Source organism: Pieris rapae, chromosome 19, assembly GCF_905147795.1.
Source record: "Pieris rapae chromosome 19, ilPieRapa1.1, whole genome shotgun sequence".
Taxonomy (NCBI): Eukaryota; Metazoa; Arthropoda; class Insecta; order Lepidoptera; family Pieridae; genus Pieris; species Pieris rapae.
In genome coordinates, this window is record NC_059527.1 from 1,141,047 (window position 1) to 1,154,491 (window position 13,445).

General features: G+C 33.1%; 2 protein-coding genes across 2 annotated transcripts; both read left to right on the forward strand.

Moving 5' to 3' along the window:
• Window positions 1-821: 821 nt before the first annotated feature.
• On the forward strand, window positions 822-1,795 carry LOC110997883. The gene has a single exon (XM_022266243.2). It carries the CDS (start codon window positions 863-865, stop codon window positions 1,625-1,627), a length of 765 nt encoding a protein of 254 aa, XP_022121935.2. The 5' UTR covers window positions 822-862; the 3' UTR covers window positions 1,628-1,795.
• Window positions 1,796-2,882: 1,087 nt separating this feature from the next.
• Window positions 2,883-12,083, forward strand: LOC110997861 (interferon-related developmental regulator 1). The gene is made up of 9 exons (XM_045632365.1): window positions 2,883-3,146; window positions 3,806-3,925; window positions 5,288-5,535; window positions 6,233-6,331; window positions 6,875-6,982; window positions 8,355-8,537; window positions 8,612-8,809; window positions 9,442-9,669; window positions 10,081-12,083. Exons 1-9 carry the CDS (start codon window positions 3,116-3,118, stop codon window positions 10,165-10,167), a joined length of 1,302 nt encoding a protein of 433 aa, XP_045488321.1. The 5' UTR covers window positions 2,883-3,115; the 3' UTR covers window positions 10,168-12,083.
• Window positions 12,084-13,445: the final 1,362 nt, after the last annotated feature.

Genomic DNA, 13,445 nt, shown 5'->3' on the forward strand with positions numbered 1-13,445 from the left:
AATCATTCATTCGTTTGTAAAATTAGGTCATTCCAATTAAAAGATTTTAATAGTTTATTTAATCACATTAAAAATATATAGAAGAGATTGATTACAATTATAAACCGTATGAAAGCTTTGTCGTCATCTTTATCATAATAGGCTCAGTGAAAAGGAAGTTGCCTCCATCTTCTTTTTCTATCGGGATCTAGTACAACATAGATAGTACGCATAGAAAAAAGTCATAAATAAATAAATCTTCTACTGCCTTTTCCGATCGAATTTTTAATTCAAAGAATACTCAAATTTAGCTAATGGGCGGTCGATGGTAGTCCTATTGAAATCTGTGATTTTACGCCAATATAACATAGGTGTCATGGTATTGTCAATTGGAAACATACTTGGCAAAACGTGCCTCTAATCTCGCAAAATGAATGACACATAAGGCGTAATTTTGAGATGATTCGGACAATGAGCTGCCACCTTCAACCCTCCACTGCTGATGTTGACAAATCCTACAACGCTGCAATTTACAAGTAGAGTTGGCACACAGGTGTTTAAAGACTTGGAGTCAAAAAGGACTTTTCAATGAGAATTTACATACTTTTTAGATATACTTATTAAAAGAATAAAATTACACATATAATAATCGTAAATTAATTCTATATGAGCGGCCATAATTCAAAACAGTTAGGGAGACCCCAAATTAACAGCCACCCTTGGCGAAACTCAATTATACATTTGTCTAACAATTAATACAAAAAATTCGTCGTATCCCGAGGGATCAGCTCAACGGTTAAGTGTTGGAGTTTAATAAACTGTTTAATTAAGATCGCGTTAGAGTCGTAGGGAGCAGTGTCGTGCGCGCGCGCGTCCCAACACCATGCTAGCGATCGCATTTGTCTTATTCGCAAGCGTGCTTGTCGAGTCTCGCCCATTTAATATCACAGACTTAATCATCCCTCACATAGTGCCACCTGGCCAAGATGAAATCGAAATTGAGTGCCGATACGACGCTAACTTCACTCTGCTCAACTGGTTCAAGGGGAACACGGAATTTTTCAGATATAAACCTGGTGCTGCGCCAAGTACGAGATCGTTCCCGATTTTGGGAGTTGGAAGAATTGAATTAGTTCATTGTGGACCAACAGCTTGCCGCCTCAGGCTGGGTGCATTGACTGAAGAAGCCACGGGTATCTACAAGTGTGATATCGAGAAAGAAGTGCCGCCTTACCAGTTTGAATCACGTACGGGTTACATGGAGGTGCATGGTCATAAGCACAGGAAACCGATTCTAGAAGGATTGGCAGAGGAGTTTGGTGAAGATGACGAAATGCAAGCATATTGCCGTGGTGCACCGGGAGCAGAAATTCGCTGGTACATAAATGGACAAGAGATGGAAGAGATGAGAGGATCCCTTGCATTTAGGAAAAAGAGCTCTAGGCTTCATTTCCTTGGCATACCTCCAACGGTTACGATTCAGTGTGCAGAATACAGATTTGGCAAATTGTCTGGGTCTAATCAGGGTAAGGCAAAATGGAAGGAAATGCATAATGAAGAAACACCAGAGGAACAAAGAAATGGTGCTGCGACTTTATACAGCGGTTTTTACGTTATTTTTATGTCATATGTATTAAAGTTATTGTAAATTTACTGTAAGTAAGACAACCAAATTTGTGTTCCTTTGTTACTTGAAAGAGAAAAATATATTTAAGGAGGACAAGACATTTCTGAATTACAAAAAAAACGTGTGTGTAATTGTGTTCTGCCATAAATCTTTTGTTAAATTGTCTTGCATGTGAAAAACAAAATTTATGTAAAAATTTACGAATTAAATTATAACGAATAGTAAAGGTTTGTTTTAAATAATTATTTATTATTATTATTGCACAATCAACACATTTCTTATTCACTTTCATCGATTTATTTTGCAACTAAGTACCAAGGTATTAATTATTATTAATCCGAAATATTAATTTGCCGGCATTAGGCAGAATTCAGACTCTATCAACAAAGCTAAACGTGTTAAAAGTAATATAAAATATAAATTTAACCCAAAACAATCAAAACATACCTATTTATTAAAAACGCACAAATCATATTGAAATCTATCAAATATATATTAACGGCTTGGATACAATCATTACATAAATAACTTAGAATTACATCTAAACCATAGCACATTATATTTTAATTATTACAAACATTATGAAAGATATTACAATAATTGAAAAAAATAAACATTTATGTGTGTGTCGTAGCGTATTACTTTTCTATAATGCAGAGTTTCGTATCTGTATTGCGATACCTAAATGCTGAGCGTGAGAAGTACCACCAGTATCCCCGTTCTTTTCAAGCGCCAAATTAAATCTTTGATCAACGCCTGTTTACTTGTATTCCATGGGTCTTATCTCTCTCTACTCCAAAGTGAGCAAAATCACAGTAGAAAGAAAAACTTATTTTTTTTAATCTTTGTATCATAAAAAAAGTAAATAGACCGTAAATAAAAATAATTAAAATTTCCTAAATTAACCATAAATCTTTCTCTTTACCGAATTGCACAAAATGATTTAATAACACAGTTTTGATGATTCAGAGTAATTTCCCAAGTTTATAATATCTGCAGTATAAGCATTGCGCCATATTTTGACAACAGATTGCCAGATTTGCAAGTAAAACTTTTATAAAACTATATACATATATGCCTTCAATTCCCCAAACTAGTGGTGTTTTAAGACCGTTAAAATCTTAAAATATTTCAATCGACTCTGATTTATTTGGGTCAGTTTGAAATAAACAGGAAATCTAAGGCAAATAAATTCAGTGGTATTCATATTTCTTCTTACTGGCAACACCAAGATGTTTCACAACGCATGCGCAAAATGGCGGATTAAATTGACAAGTTGTCACGAAAATCGCGCAAATCAGTGGAGGCGCGCGTGCATGAAACACGGCTAAAAACATGTTAAAAAGTTTTTCTGAAATTTTAGTTTTATGTTCCATTTGGTGTCTCAATTATACTATAAGAACTGATATATTAAACTTTTCTCCGTCTTGATTAAGTGAGAAATTTAGCAAAATAAATAGTGAATTTTAGTTTTTTGTTAGTGGTTGTACGTCGAGAAACAAAATCAACATGCCTAAAGGAAAGAAAAAAGGAAAATTCGGTAAGTTTCAATGGTTTATCCCATGATAACCATGGAAAGAGCAAAAGTTGCATGAGTGTGCTGGAATTTTTTCAAAATGAGATCACGCGGCGACCTTGTGGTCGCAATATTCTTGCTAATGACAGTCCACGTATAAATAAATACAAAGCACATCAGAAAACATGGCACAAAGAAATCGATCTAGTCTATGTGGTTCCGCATTTCACAAGTTACTCGTAACACTACTATCACTATTTCATAACATGCGTCTAAGTAACCTTACTAGTGACATATTGTAGCTATTTATAATCGTTAAAATTTTATACAAGTACGACCTTGTTACCTGGTAGATTACGCATGTCAATATTATGTAAGTTTTATCAGTTTAATGGTTAGAGACAAAACCATTAAAAAAATATATCTTGAATATTTTTGGATAATTATTAAAATTACAATAAATTAAAGCTGAATTTAATTAATAATGAAACAAAAAAAAATATAAAACATCTGATTTTCATTTTATTTAAAGTCATACAGAATGAAGAAAGTTATACAGAATTCTTATAAGTTTAAGTAAAAAGGTTTTTGTCTGTTACTGTAATGATGATAAACAGTTATGTTTACACCCACATAATGGGGAGACCTCAGTTCCCATTATATCAATTCAATATTAATTACAGAGCACAGAAGAACAGAGCTTCCATACTCTTCAGATGAGGATGCAGGGATTGATATGACAAATGACAACTGTTCAGAGACCTCGGGGCAATCAGATCTTAGAAGCATCCATGATGAAGCAGGTATGGTGCTTAATATAATTATTATAATATTAATGTAAAACTGTTTTCAACTAAGATGTAATGGCTCCGCTATAAAAAATCTAAATGTCCAAATACATTACTTACAAATATTTACTTTATTCAAAACAAATAACATAATACATAAAAATATGTCTAATAACTAACCTTAAAATTTAATTATTAATTTTTTTTATTAAAAATTGTATAATTACTTAATGTAGGTTGTATTTTGTATATTGCACAATAATGATTTTGTAACAAAGTATTATCTGTAATTCTATATTCTAGTCTTAGAAATTGTTTTGACTCAGTTTTTGGATCTGTAATATCATCAGTAAAATCAGCACATGTTGTGCACCAGTGTTGCAAAATATTGTGTACTAGTGCTGCATGCACCTTTAAGATAAGAAAATGTCACTTGAAACAATTTTTTACTACTACTTGTCTCATTACATAGAGAAAAATTTACCATTTCTTTTTGTACAAATTCTCTTGTTGTAGTGTTTTTTTTAAACCTTATTCAGGGACTCTTTTGAATTTAACAACACTTAACAATTTATTTCAGTCATACCTCTGAAAATTGTTTTTGTTAAGTATATAGGAATAATAAAATGATTTCATACTTCAATTCAAAATCATTATATTTGGACCCATGGGAATAAAAATAAATGATGAGAAACTAGCACACAGACTAAGGTCTAGTCTGAAAAACAAAAACTGTTAATGTAGTGCCATTCTTTGTATCTGAAATCTTTTTAGTATATCTCAAAATACTTGTATATAGACTATAAAACATGTTTTAATATTTAACTTTCTATTATTTTACATTGTACTCTTGTACATTCAGCGTAATGTGTATGTTGTATAGACCTTTACATTATACAAGGCGGAAGTTTATAAATCTGTCTTATAAATAGATTGATAGAAAGATGAATCGCCAACAATGACATTGACAATGGATGCTTAATAAATTAATATAGCTGGACAAGGTTAATCTTTTATCTTATCATAATTTAAGTTGAAGGACAATGTGATAACAGCCAAATATCTAAAGCTTAATACTGCATACAAAAGTGGTGATGAATTACATATATGCAGATAAATCAGTTAAATTTTGCAAAGACACCATTTTTTTTTATAACACTGTCAATAGTTTAATAAGGGATTGTGTTGACTTGGGATTGACTTTTGGAATTGTCTACATACACTACAAACCCAATGCAAATGACTTGATTATATATTAATACCATAAGCATTTTCATATCTTGGAAAAATGTATTTTCCTATTTTAAGTTATAGGTCTAAACCATTCTTGTAACCAGAAATGTTAGTTTTATTGAAAAAAACAATCAACACTTTCAGAGAGTGAAGCGCAAGAGAAATTTGAAGAGAAAGTCTTGGAAATAATTGATGCTCTAAGCGCTAGAGCGAATGCAGCACGTGCTTCTGCGTTGGTTTCATTACGGAATGCTTTGCAAAGACGATACTTGGCGGTGCTTTTGAGCGGACAAAGGGCTACTTTGGCTGACCACGTTACTAAGGCTCTCAGACGAGGAAAGGATGGAGAGAAGAAAGCGGCTGCTGCTGTTGCTCCAATATTGGCGTTACAGGTAATTTAGTGTTAATATAATTTTGTTTTAGATTTCCCAAAAGTTTGATTAATGAGATAAAAAATAAATGTTTGATTGTTGATTTTGTAGGTGCTTCTATAAATATAAATGTAATAAAAAATAGTAGTTATATGTACACATATTACTAATTTTATTTTTACATGATATTTTCACTAACACAATAATCATATACATATCCGTAAAATTATAAATAGCTCAAATATAAGACTAACTTAATATTTGGCTTCCCTTTGGAGTAGGGACTTGGCACATGGGGTTTAACTGCACAGGTGCTAATTAAAGATTTAAGTAGTCTCCTGGTAAATTGTAGTACCGGTGACCACAGAGCTGGTGCTGTCCATATTGAATAAGCATTGCAATACAGAAAGAAAATACAAATTACAAAGAAAGTACAAATTCTTAAGAGGCCGGCAACGCACTCGCGAGCCTTTTTAACTTTCTATTTATTAATTTTTAATTAATATTCATGTATTTATGCCTAGAATATAAATAATATATTTTCTAAAATGGTAATAGAAACATTGTAGGATTTTACAATAACAGTATATTTTGACTTTGGAAATCAGTGGATCACTAGGAATGGAATTTTGTATGATTGTACATAATTTCGTTGCCTTTATTAGATTACACAACTATCTATACATATTATATCATTTGTTTATCACAATAATTGCAGGTCGGTGAAGAGGGTGTGGAAGGGTTTATGCAAGAGGTGAGACCGGCTTTGGCAGCAGCCGCTGTTGACAAGACTGCCTCACTAGACACACGCACTGAGGTACATATAACAATAATATACTATATTTATTCTACTGTTACTTTTGTAGTGTACAAGTGACTGATACTCGTAGTTGTGCCTTTGATTCATATCAAAAGGAAGACGAGTGGTGCTATAGGTTTGATATTGGGATCCAGTGTCCATTGTTGTGCCCCATTTGCCCCTGTTATTTAAAAATAGTTTCTGCTTTTGCCTTTTCACATGTAGAGTTTAAATTCAAGAATACTTTAGGTCTAACTTTCTTCATGAAGGGTAAATTAACTGCACGAGTGTGTGTTATAAACTCAGGTCCACATGTGACATTAGCTAATGGTAAGGAAGTAAATTCTATAATATTGCCATTTAAAATAATTTATACAGGTTATATTATATATATATATATATTTATACAGGAAATTGCTGAGGTCGAATCTATTAAAATAAACTGTCATTGTTTCCATGTTATTATTATATTAGTTTGTGACAATTAAATATTAAAATTGTGAAAAAAAAATTGTTATTTTTTTTATTCTTGTATAAAGACAGTTCTATATTATATTCCAGTGTTGCTCATCCTTGGCCATCCTCTGTTATCTGATGGAAGATGACCTCGCCGAAGTACTGGAGGTCATGCGGCTATTTGAGACCGTCTTTAGCGGGAGTTATCTGAAGGTATTCAAAACAGTTATTAATAATAAATATCATAATTACTATTTTTGATATGTCTTTAAATGTGCATTACCGCTGTGTAATAGTTATCTCATCTCGTTATTGATACTATATAACCGTGGAAAATATAAACCTCATTACGATATACAGTTCCTCAGAAATAAAAACTAAAAAGCGAATATCCTATTAATACTGACATTATTAAGCATATCGATCGTACCTATCCCGTTATCGATATACAATTGTTAGGTACATCACTACACATCTCCATAAGACCTGTAAGTGCGAGCGAGACAGACAGATAAATGACCAGAAGTCATCCGAATTCATTTGTTTTGTTTTACAGTTATTTAAAAAAAAACCCTCTTTATAATATTGGTATAGATATTGTGAAGCACAAATAATAGTTGAAAAAGTGTAAATTATAGTAATAACAATGTGTTTGAATTTAAACCAAAAGTCCATATAGTTTTGATAATTGAAAACGCATACAAAAGATTACGTAGGTATTTTCCAAATACATTTCCGTTTGAGCGTCTCAAGGTCGCAAGTTTAATGACTCGTACGTGAAACGTCAGGAGTTAGTCATAGATATTTGGTATCGGAAAATATAACTATAATATAATATAACGTCATTTTGGTGTTTATTTGTTTATATTTCGTTTATATTTTGAAAAACACTTCTCAAATGTTAATTTCCCGTACATCTGAATACTGTTGATCGATCCGAGTCTTAGAAGTCTTTTATTTATGTTTTTAAATAAACTAAAGATTCTTCAACCATCGTGTATCTCACAAACTAATAGGACGACGTTTTCAAATATGTCACAGCTAACTAGCTTAATTAGCCGTTCAATTAACAGCCTAGCCGTTTAACTAACGTCCTGGATGATATTCAGCCAGTTGATTAAACACTTTGTTGACTCTTAAATTAAATTTACTTCCACTTTCTGCCAATCTCAAACTCGAAACTCTTCGAACAATATGGCGTCGGCAAACCACAACTTTGATGGTATTTTTCAATGTTTCATGAAAAACAATAAGGAAAATGGAAGAGTGTAGTGACTATAATAATGTGAAATTGTATCAAGCAAATTAATTTTAAAAGAAATATTTTGTATGTCATATGTTAAATCTTTAATCTGTAACGTAACAAACCTATGGTTGAATATCTTTCATGCCGTTAGTTAAACGGCTAATTAAGCTAGTTGGCTGCGACATTTACACGTGTGTTTTGATGGTTAGGGCTGACTAAAAATTATGTTAATTTAAAACTAGTAACACCCATCTCAATGTCCGCCTTCGAACAGCCCACCTATGATGGTGGGCTTCTGGCTAAAATCGAGTCCTGCAAAAAGAATAGTTTTTCTCTCAGGGTGACGGCAGCGTGAAAGTATCGGGATCTATAGTGGAGGAGGGGGCGTGGCACGCGGCGGCCATAGACGGTTGGGCCTTGCTGCTGGCACTCACTGAAGCAGACCACGCCCGAGCCCTGCTCAAGGATAATCCTCCTTCCTTCGCCCGCTTGGCTGATTTACTGGAAGCTTGTAGTCTTGAGGTATGTCCTCCTCGTTACCAGCTCTGAATTGTATTTTTTTTTAATTATTCTTAAGTAACCTATTCTATATTCAGGTGCGTATGGCTGCCGGCGGTGCGGTGGCCATCGCGTACGAACGCGTGACGGATGACGAAGAGGAAGGAGACGAGGAGTGGGTGGAGATGGTGATGCCTCGGCTGGAAGAACTGGCCCGGGACTCCCATAAATTTAGGGCTAAACGGGATAGGAAGGTTCAGAGGGCCACTTTTAGAGACATCCTTAAGTACTTTGAGGTAAGTTGTGTTATGATGATGATGGAGAAAGATAAGTCTCCGAGACAAAATAACAGATATTGTCAATATGGGGCCGTTCATAAAATACGTTCGCATACAAGAAGGGGGGAGGGGTCTGGCTGAGTGTGACAAGATGTGACAAGGGGGGAGGGGGGGTATAGGGCAGCGTGACGTTCGCCGTTTATTATTTTTTGACATGAGCGCTAGCTCTGTGGCGCGACTCTAGCGGCGTTGCGATCCGTCACAACGGGTTTCTTTGTTTTTCCAATACTTGAGAGAGTAACGTTTAAATCCTTGGACTTCTGAATAATAGAAATATTATTTATTATTTATATGTTCGTTATGATAGATATTTATTAATTTATTTAAATTTTATTATAATAACTACTTAAATAAATGTTTTTAATTTTCAGAATTTGCCTACTATCATTTAGAATTTATCATACTCAGCAGGGGGGGGCTTAGTTTTTGTGACGAAATATTTCTAGGGGGGGTCACAAAAAGTGTGACACAGCGTGACAATGGGGGGGGGAGGGGGTCAAAAAAAGCTGATTTCAGTGTGACGTATTTTGTGAACGGCCCCTTTTTAAAAGTACAATTTGATTGCTTCATGCATGCGATGTTGATTCCAGGAAGGCGACGTGCCAGAGATGCGAGTGCGCATCGGCGTGGAAAGTGTGTCGTGCGACACTTGGTCGAGTCGCGCGACCTATTCCGCCCTAGCGGCGGCCTTGGGCGCGGGACTGCAGTCCCTGTCGCCTCATTGCGGCAGGCTAAGGGCAGCCCTAGGTTTGGATCCGCAGGCGCCGATTGTGGCTGCGCCGGCGCATAACAACTCGAGGAAGAATAAGTTGCAACGTGTGAGTTGATTTGAGGTTTTTTAATTTAAATTTTTATAATCTTGTCCAATAATTTTATTAAGCATCGCTGTCATCATTCTTGCTCCCCTGTTGATTTTTATTTAAGTATAAAAACAATGAATACTCGATAAATTGAATGGTAATTGGTCCCCTCGGTAATTTAAAGTTCAAGGAATAGTTTTTTTCGATAATTTGATCCTACATAATTTTTATCGTTTAATTGTAAAATTCTTTGGACAATGATAGACTGAAGTGAAAACTTTGCCAATCTCATGAATCTAGAAGAATTATAATGGTAAAATGCAAATTATGCATATCCTTCATTTATAAAAACTATTAAAAAAAAGTTTTTTTTTCAAATGAAATGTTTATATACAGACAGTACTTTAATTTAGTTTTTATAATTTCCAGCATTTGCAAAATACAGCTGCGTGCAAGGCCCGAACGGTCGCTCGGAATAAGAACAGAGACAAACGATCCGCCGCTCTCGCAATATAAGAACTCTTCAAAAAATCAGAAACTATCCGGTTCACACACAGCGCTAGTGTAAAATGTCGTTCCGCTGTGAGTCAAGTGAATAGCAGATGCTGATAAACGCGTCATAGACAACTTCGTTTGAATTGTAGGCACAGTTTAGTTCTAATTTCAAAAATGGAATTTTATATTTCGAAATAAAAGCCATAGTGCAATTTCAAAAATGGAATTACATTTGAAATATATTTATTAAAATGAATTGAATAATAAAATTAGTCAAAAAAAACCAAATGGAATGATCACAGACTTTGAATTATTTAACAACTCAATAATTGTCTGTTGTCTGTGGTCAAGATTGTATTACTATTTTCAGCAAATATTTCTTTAGTTCTTTTTATCGCAGTGTTTATATCGACTTGACTTACTAGGGAATTACACACATGTTTTTTTTTAATTATTTGAATTTTCGTAAATTGTAATGGCGTTTATATTTATGTTATTGTAGACAATGCACAGAAATTAATCTCTTGCTTGGAGATTGGAGATTAAAAATCCTAATTGTCATGATAATATTGGCAATTCTTGATTTGTATAGTCTCAAAGTTCACTGTTAGAAAATGTTTAATATTTTATATTTAGTTATTAACAAATCCTCTCTGCTATAATTTTTCTAAATCTTAAATCTAGGGCCATTAACATGTGTTAAGTAACCCATATGTGACTTATTATGATTCTGTTGAATAACTGTTAGTCAGTTATCGGCTTTATAATTTTTTCGTCTAAATTTATAGCAGTGATAAATGATTATTTTTATATGGTTTGATTAATTGATTTATATCGATTGATAATTTGATCTACCCTCTTCGGTAAAAAATAAAGTTTACTTTTTAATGAAAGATAATACAATTTTTACGGTTAATTTTTTTTAACCTTTCTAGTTAGGTTTAGTGTAAATATCAAAATTCCCTTTGGCTTTAGTTGCGTAGGTACCAAAGAAATTTGATTTGAACCGCCTTCATATCCTAGGAATATTACATTGGCCTAAGGCATTGTACTTATGAATTGTGTTTCATACAAAAATCAACTTTACGTTCTGTCAAGTATACGTCAAATGTCAGCCATTGACAGGTGCTTGATGTTTTTTATACAATGGTATAGTTTTCTAGAACAACGCAATTCTCTAGATAGAATGGTAAAGTTTTTACATACATTAAATTTAGAAATATTCTAACTACTAAAGATACTGAAAGGGATGCGCCCGTTTAAAAGATATGTCGATAATTGGAAAGATACATAGACAAGGTAATCGTAACAATTTACAATACCAATTCTTAAAAAGCCGGCAACGCACTTGCGAGACTCCGCCGAGTGTCCTGTCGTTTGCTTCCTATTACATAAAATACTACGTTTTTAGTAACACGGAGCTGTTTTACATACAAATAAATACATAGAAAGCAGTGTAAGGCCTACGGCAAAATAAAAATACATACACTTTCGCATAGAAAACTATACCAAGTAAAACGTAATTTATCATAAAATCTAGAATATCTTTAACGGGCTCTTACGCTAACTCAAAATTAAGTTTTCACTCTCGTCCGGCCTTAATGTTATGTTAGACTTTGGTAAGTTCTACTTCCATTATAAGTGGTTCTAAGTTAATTCGATGCTTGCTTAGCCGATAAACTTACGGGAAATTTTATGTTTATCGACTGACGTTGACAAGTCTGAGCACTTGAATAACTGCCGTTTAGTGTTGCTATTTTATTGTTCTATAATCGTTTAAATGATCTAGTGTCGCTAGATTTTTGGTTTTATTTAGTTTACATTTGTGTGCTGTACTCCCAAGTATTTGCAGTGCAATATTTTTTAGTGAATAATATTTCTGTAAATATTTTTTTGCTGTATATTGCCTATTCTAATTATTAAAGCGTTGCCCACGAGAATTGTTTTATTTTTACTTCCTATCACCGATTTCGTCTTAGGATTTTGGTTTTTCCTCGTTTATATAATTTAGCTCTACAAACCTATACATGAATATATGCAGTAAAACCCCCTCAACGCGTCACATCCGGACCGCATTATAGCAAATCGCGTTGGAGTATTCTCGAAAATACGCATTTTTAACAATTCCAAATCTAGGAACATGAATTTAAATAATATTATTAATAAATATTACACAATTGAAACAAGTGCAAAGTACGCTAAACTAATTATGGGCTTGTAGCGTATCGTAGATACGCACTAAAAATGTACATACTGTTTGGTGTAGTATTTTCTATACGATTTTGATATATGTGTCAATATAAATACAGGACACTAAGAAAAGAAGAAAACAGACGTCACTCAGAACAGACTTTTAAGATGAGTGAGCATGTATTTTTTCCTATGAGCGTTTCTTTAAGAATATAAATTAATTACTGTTGTTTGTGAAGAAATATATCAATTTAACAAAGATAAAAATGGGTTGTGATTTATAAAAATATAGAACATTCCCATAGGCTTGACAAACTATTATAAATTTCACACTACAGAATTATAATTTAAGAAATCTCTGCGCTGTAAGAGGATTACTCTATACAGATATTAGACTGATACAAAATAAAAAAAATGTTTTTTTTAAGTAAATATACTAAAAAACTACTTTGTTAGCCAAAAATGAGCAGATGAGCTGGCGCATGGGGGTCCCCTTTCCCATTTAAAAATCATTGAAAAAAACTTTATTTTCTTAGTAAATCATCGAAATTTTTGGAGTTTACTCCTTAAGAATCGATTTTCATAAATGTATAAGGCGCCGAGTATAAGAAAAATATGACAGGTAAAATCTACTGATGAATGACCTCGTTACTTTTTTGGTGCGCAACTTTCTAATTTGGTTGGATTATTTGGTACTACTAAATATTTGTGCAAATCTGAAATTGACTATTGTGAAAAGTTTAATGTAAAATATTTCGCCGATTAGTTATAATAAATGTATATAAAATGAATATATATATTTATATATGTATATTATTTTCATTAATTTGTTAATTTACCCTTTCATATGGTATTAATCTTGTATAATATATTTTCAGTTGGATAAACTGTTTTTGCGTATGTTTAGATAATCGAACTTAAGGAGTAAACTCCAGTCGTGCGTCGGAGCTGACACACACAATTCTTTTTTTCAAATTTCCCTTTTTGGTGTCACGTAGGAAAGTAAATTCTTTACAAAAAAAGGTCTCTCATTTTTTCACTAATTTTAGTGATGCATTTGCATAGGAAAAAAGTTACAGGGCTTTAAAAAACGAAAATTATAAAAAGTA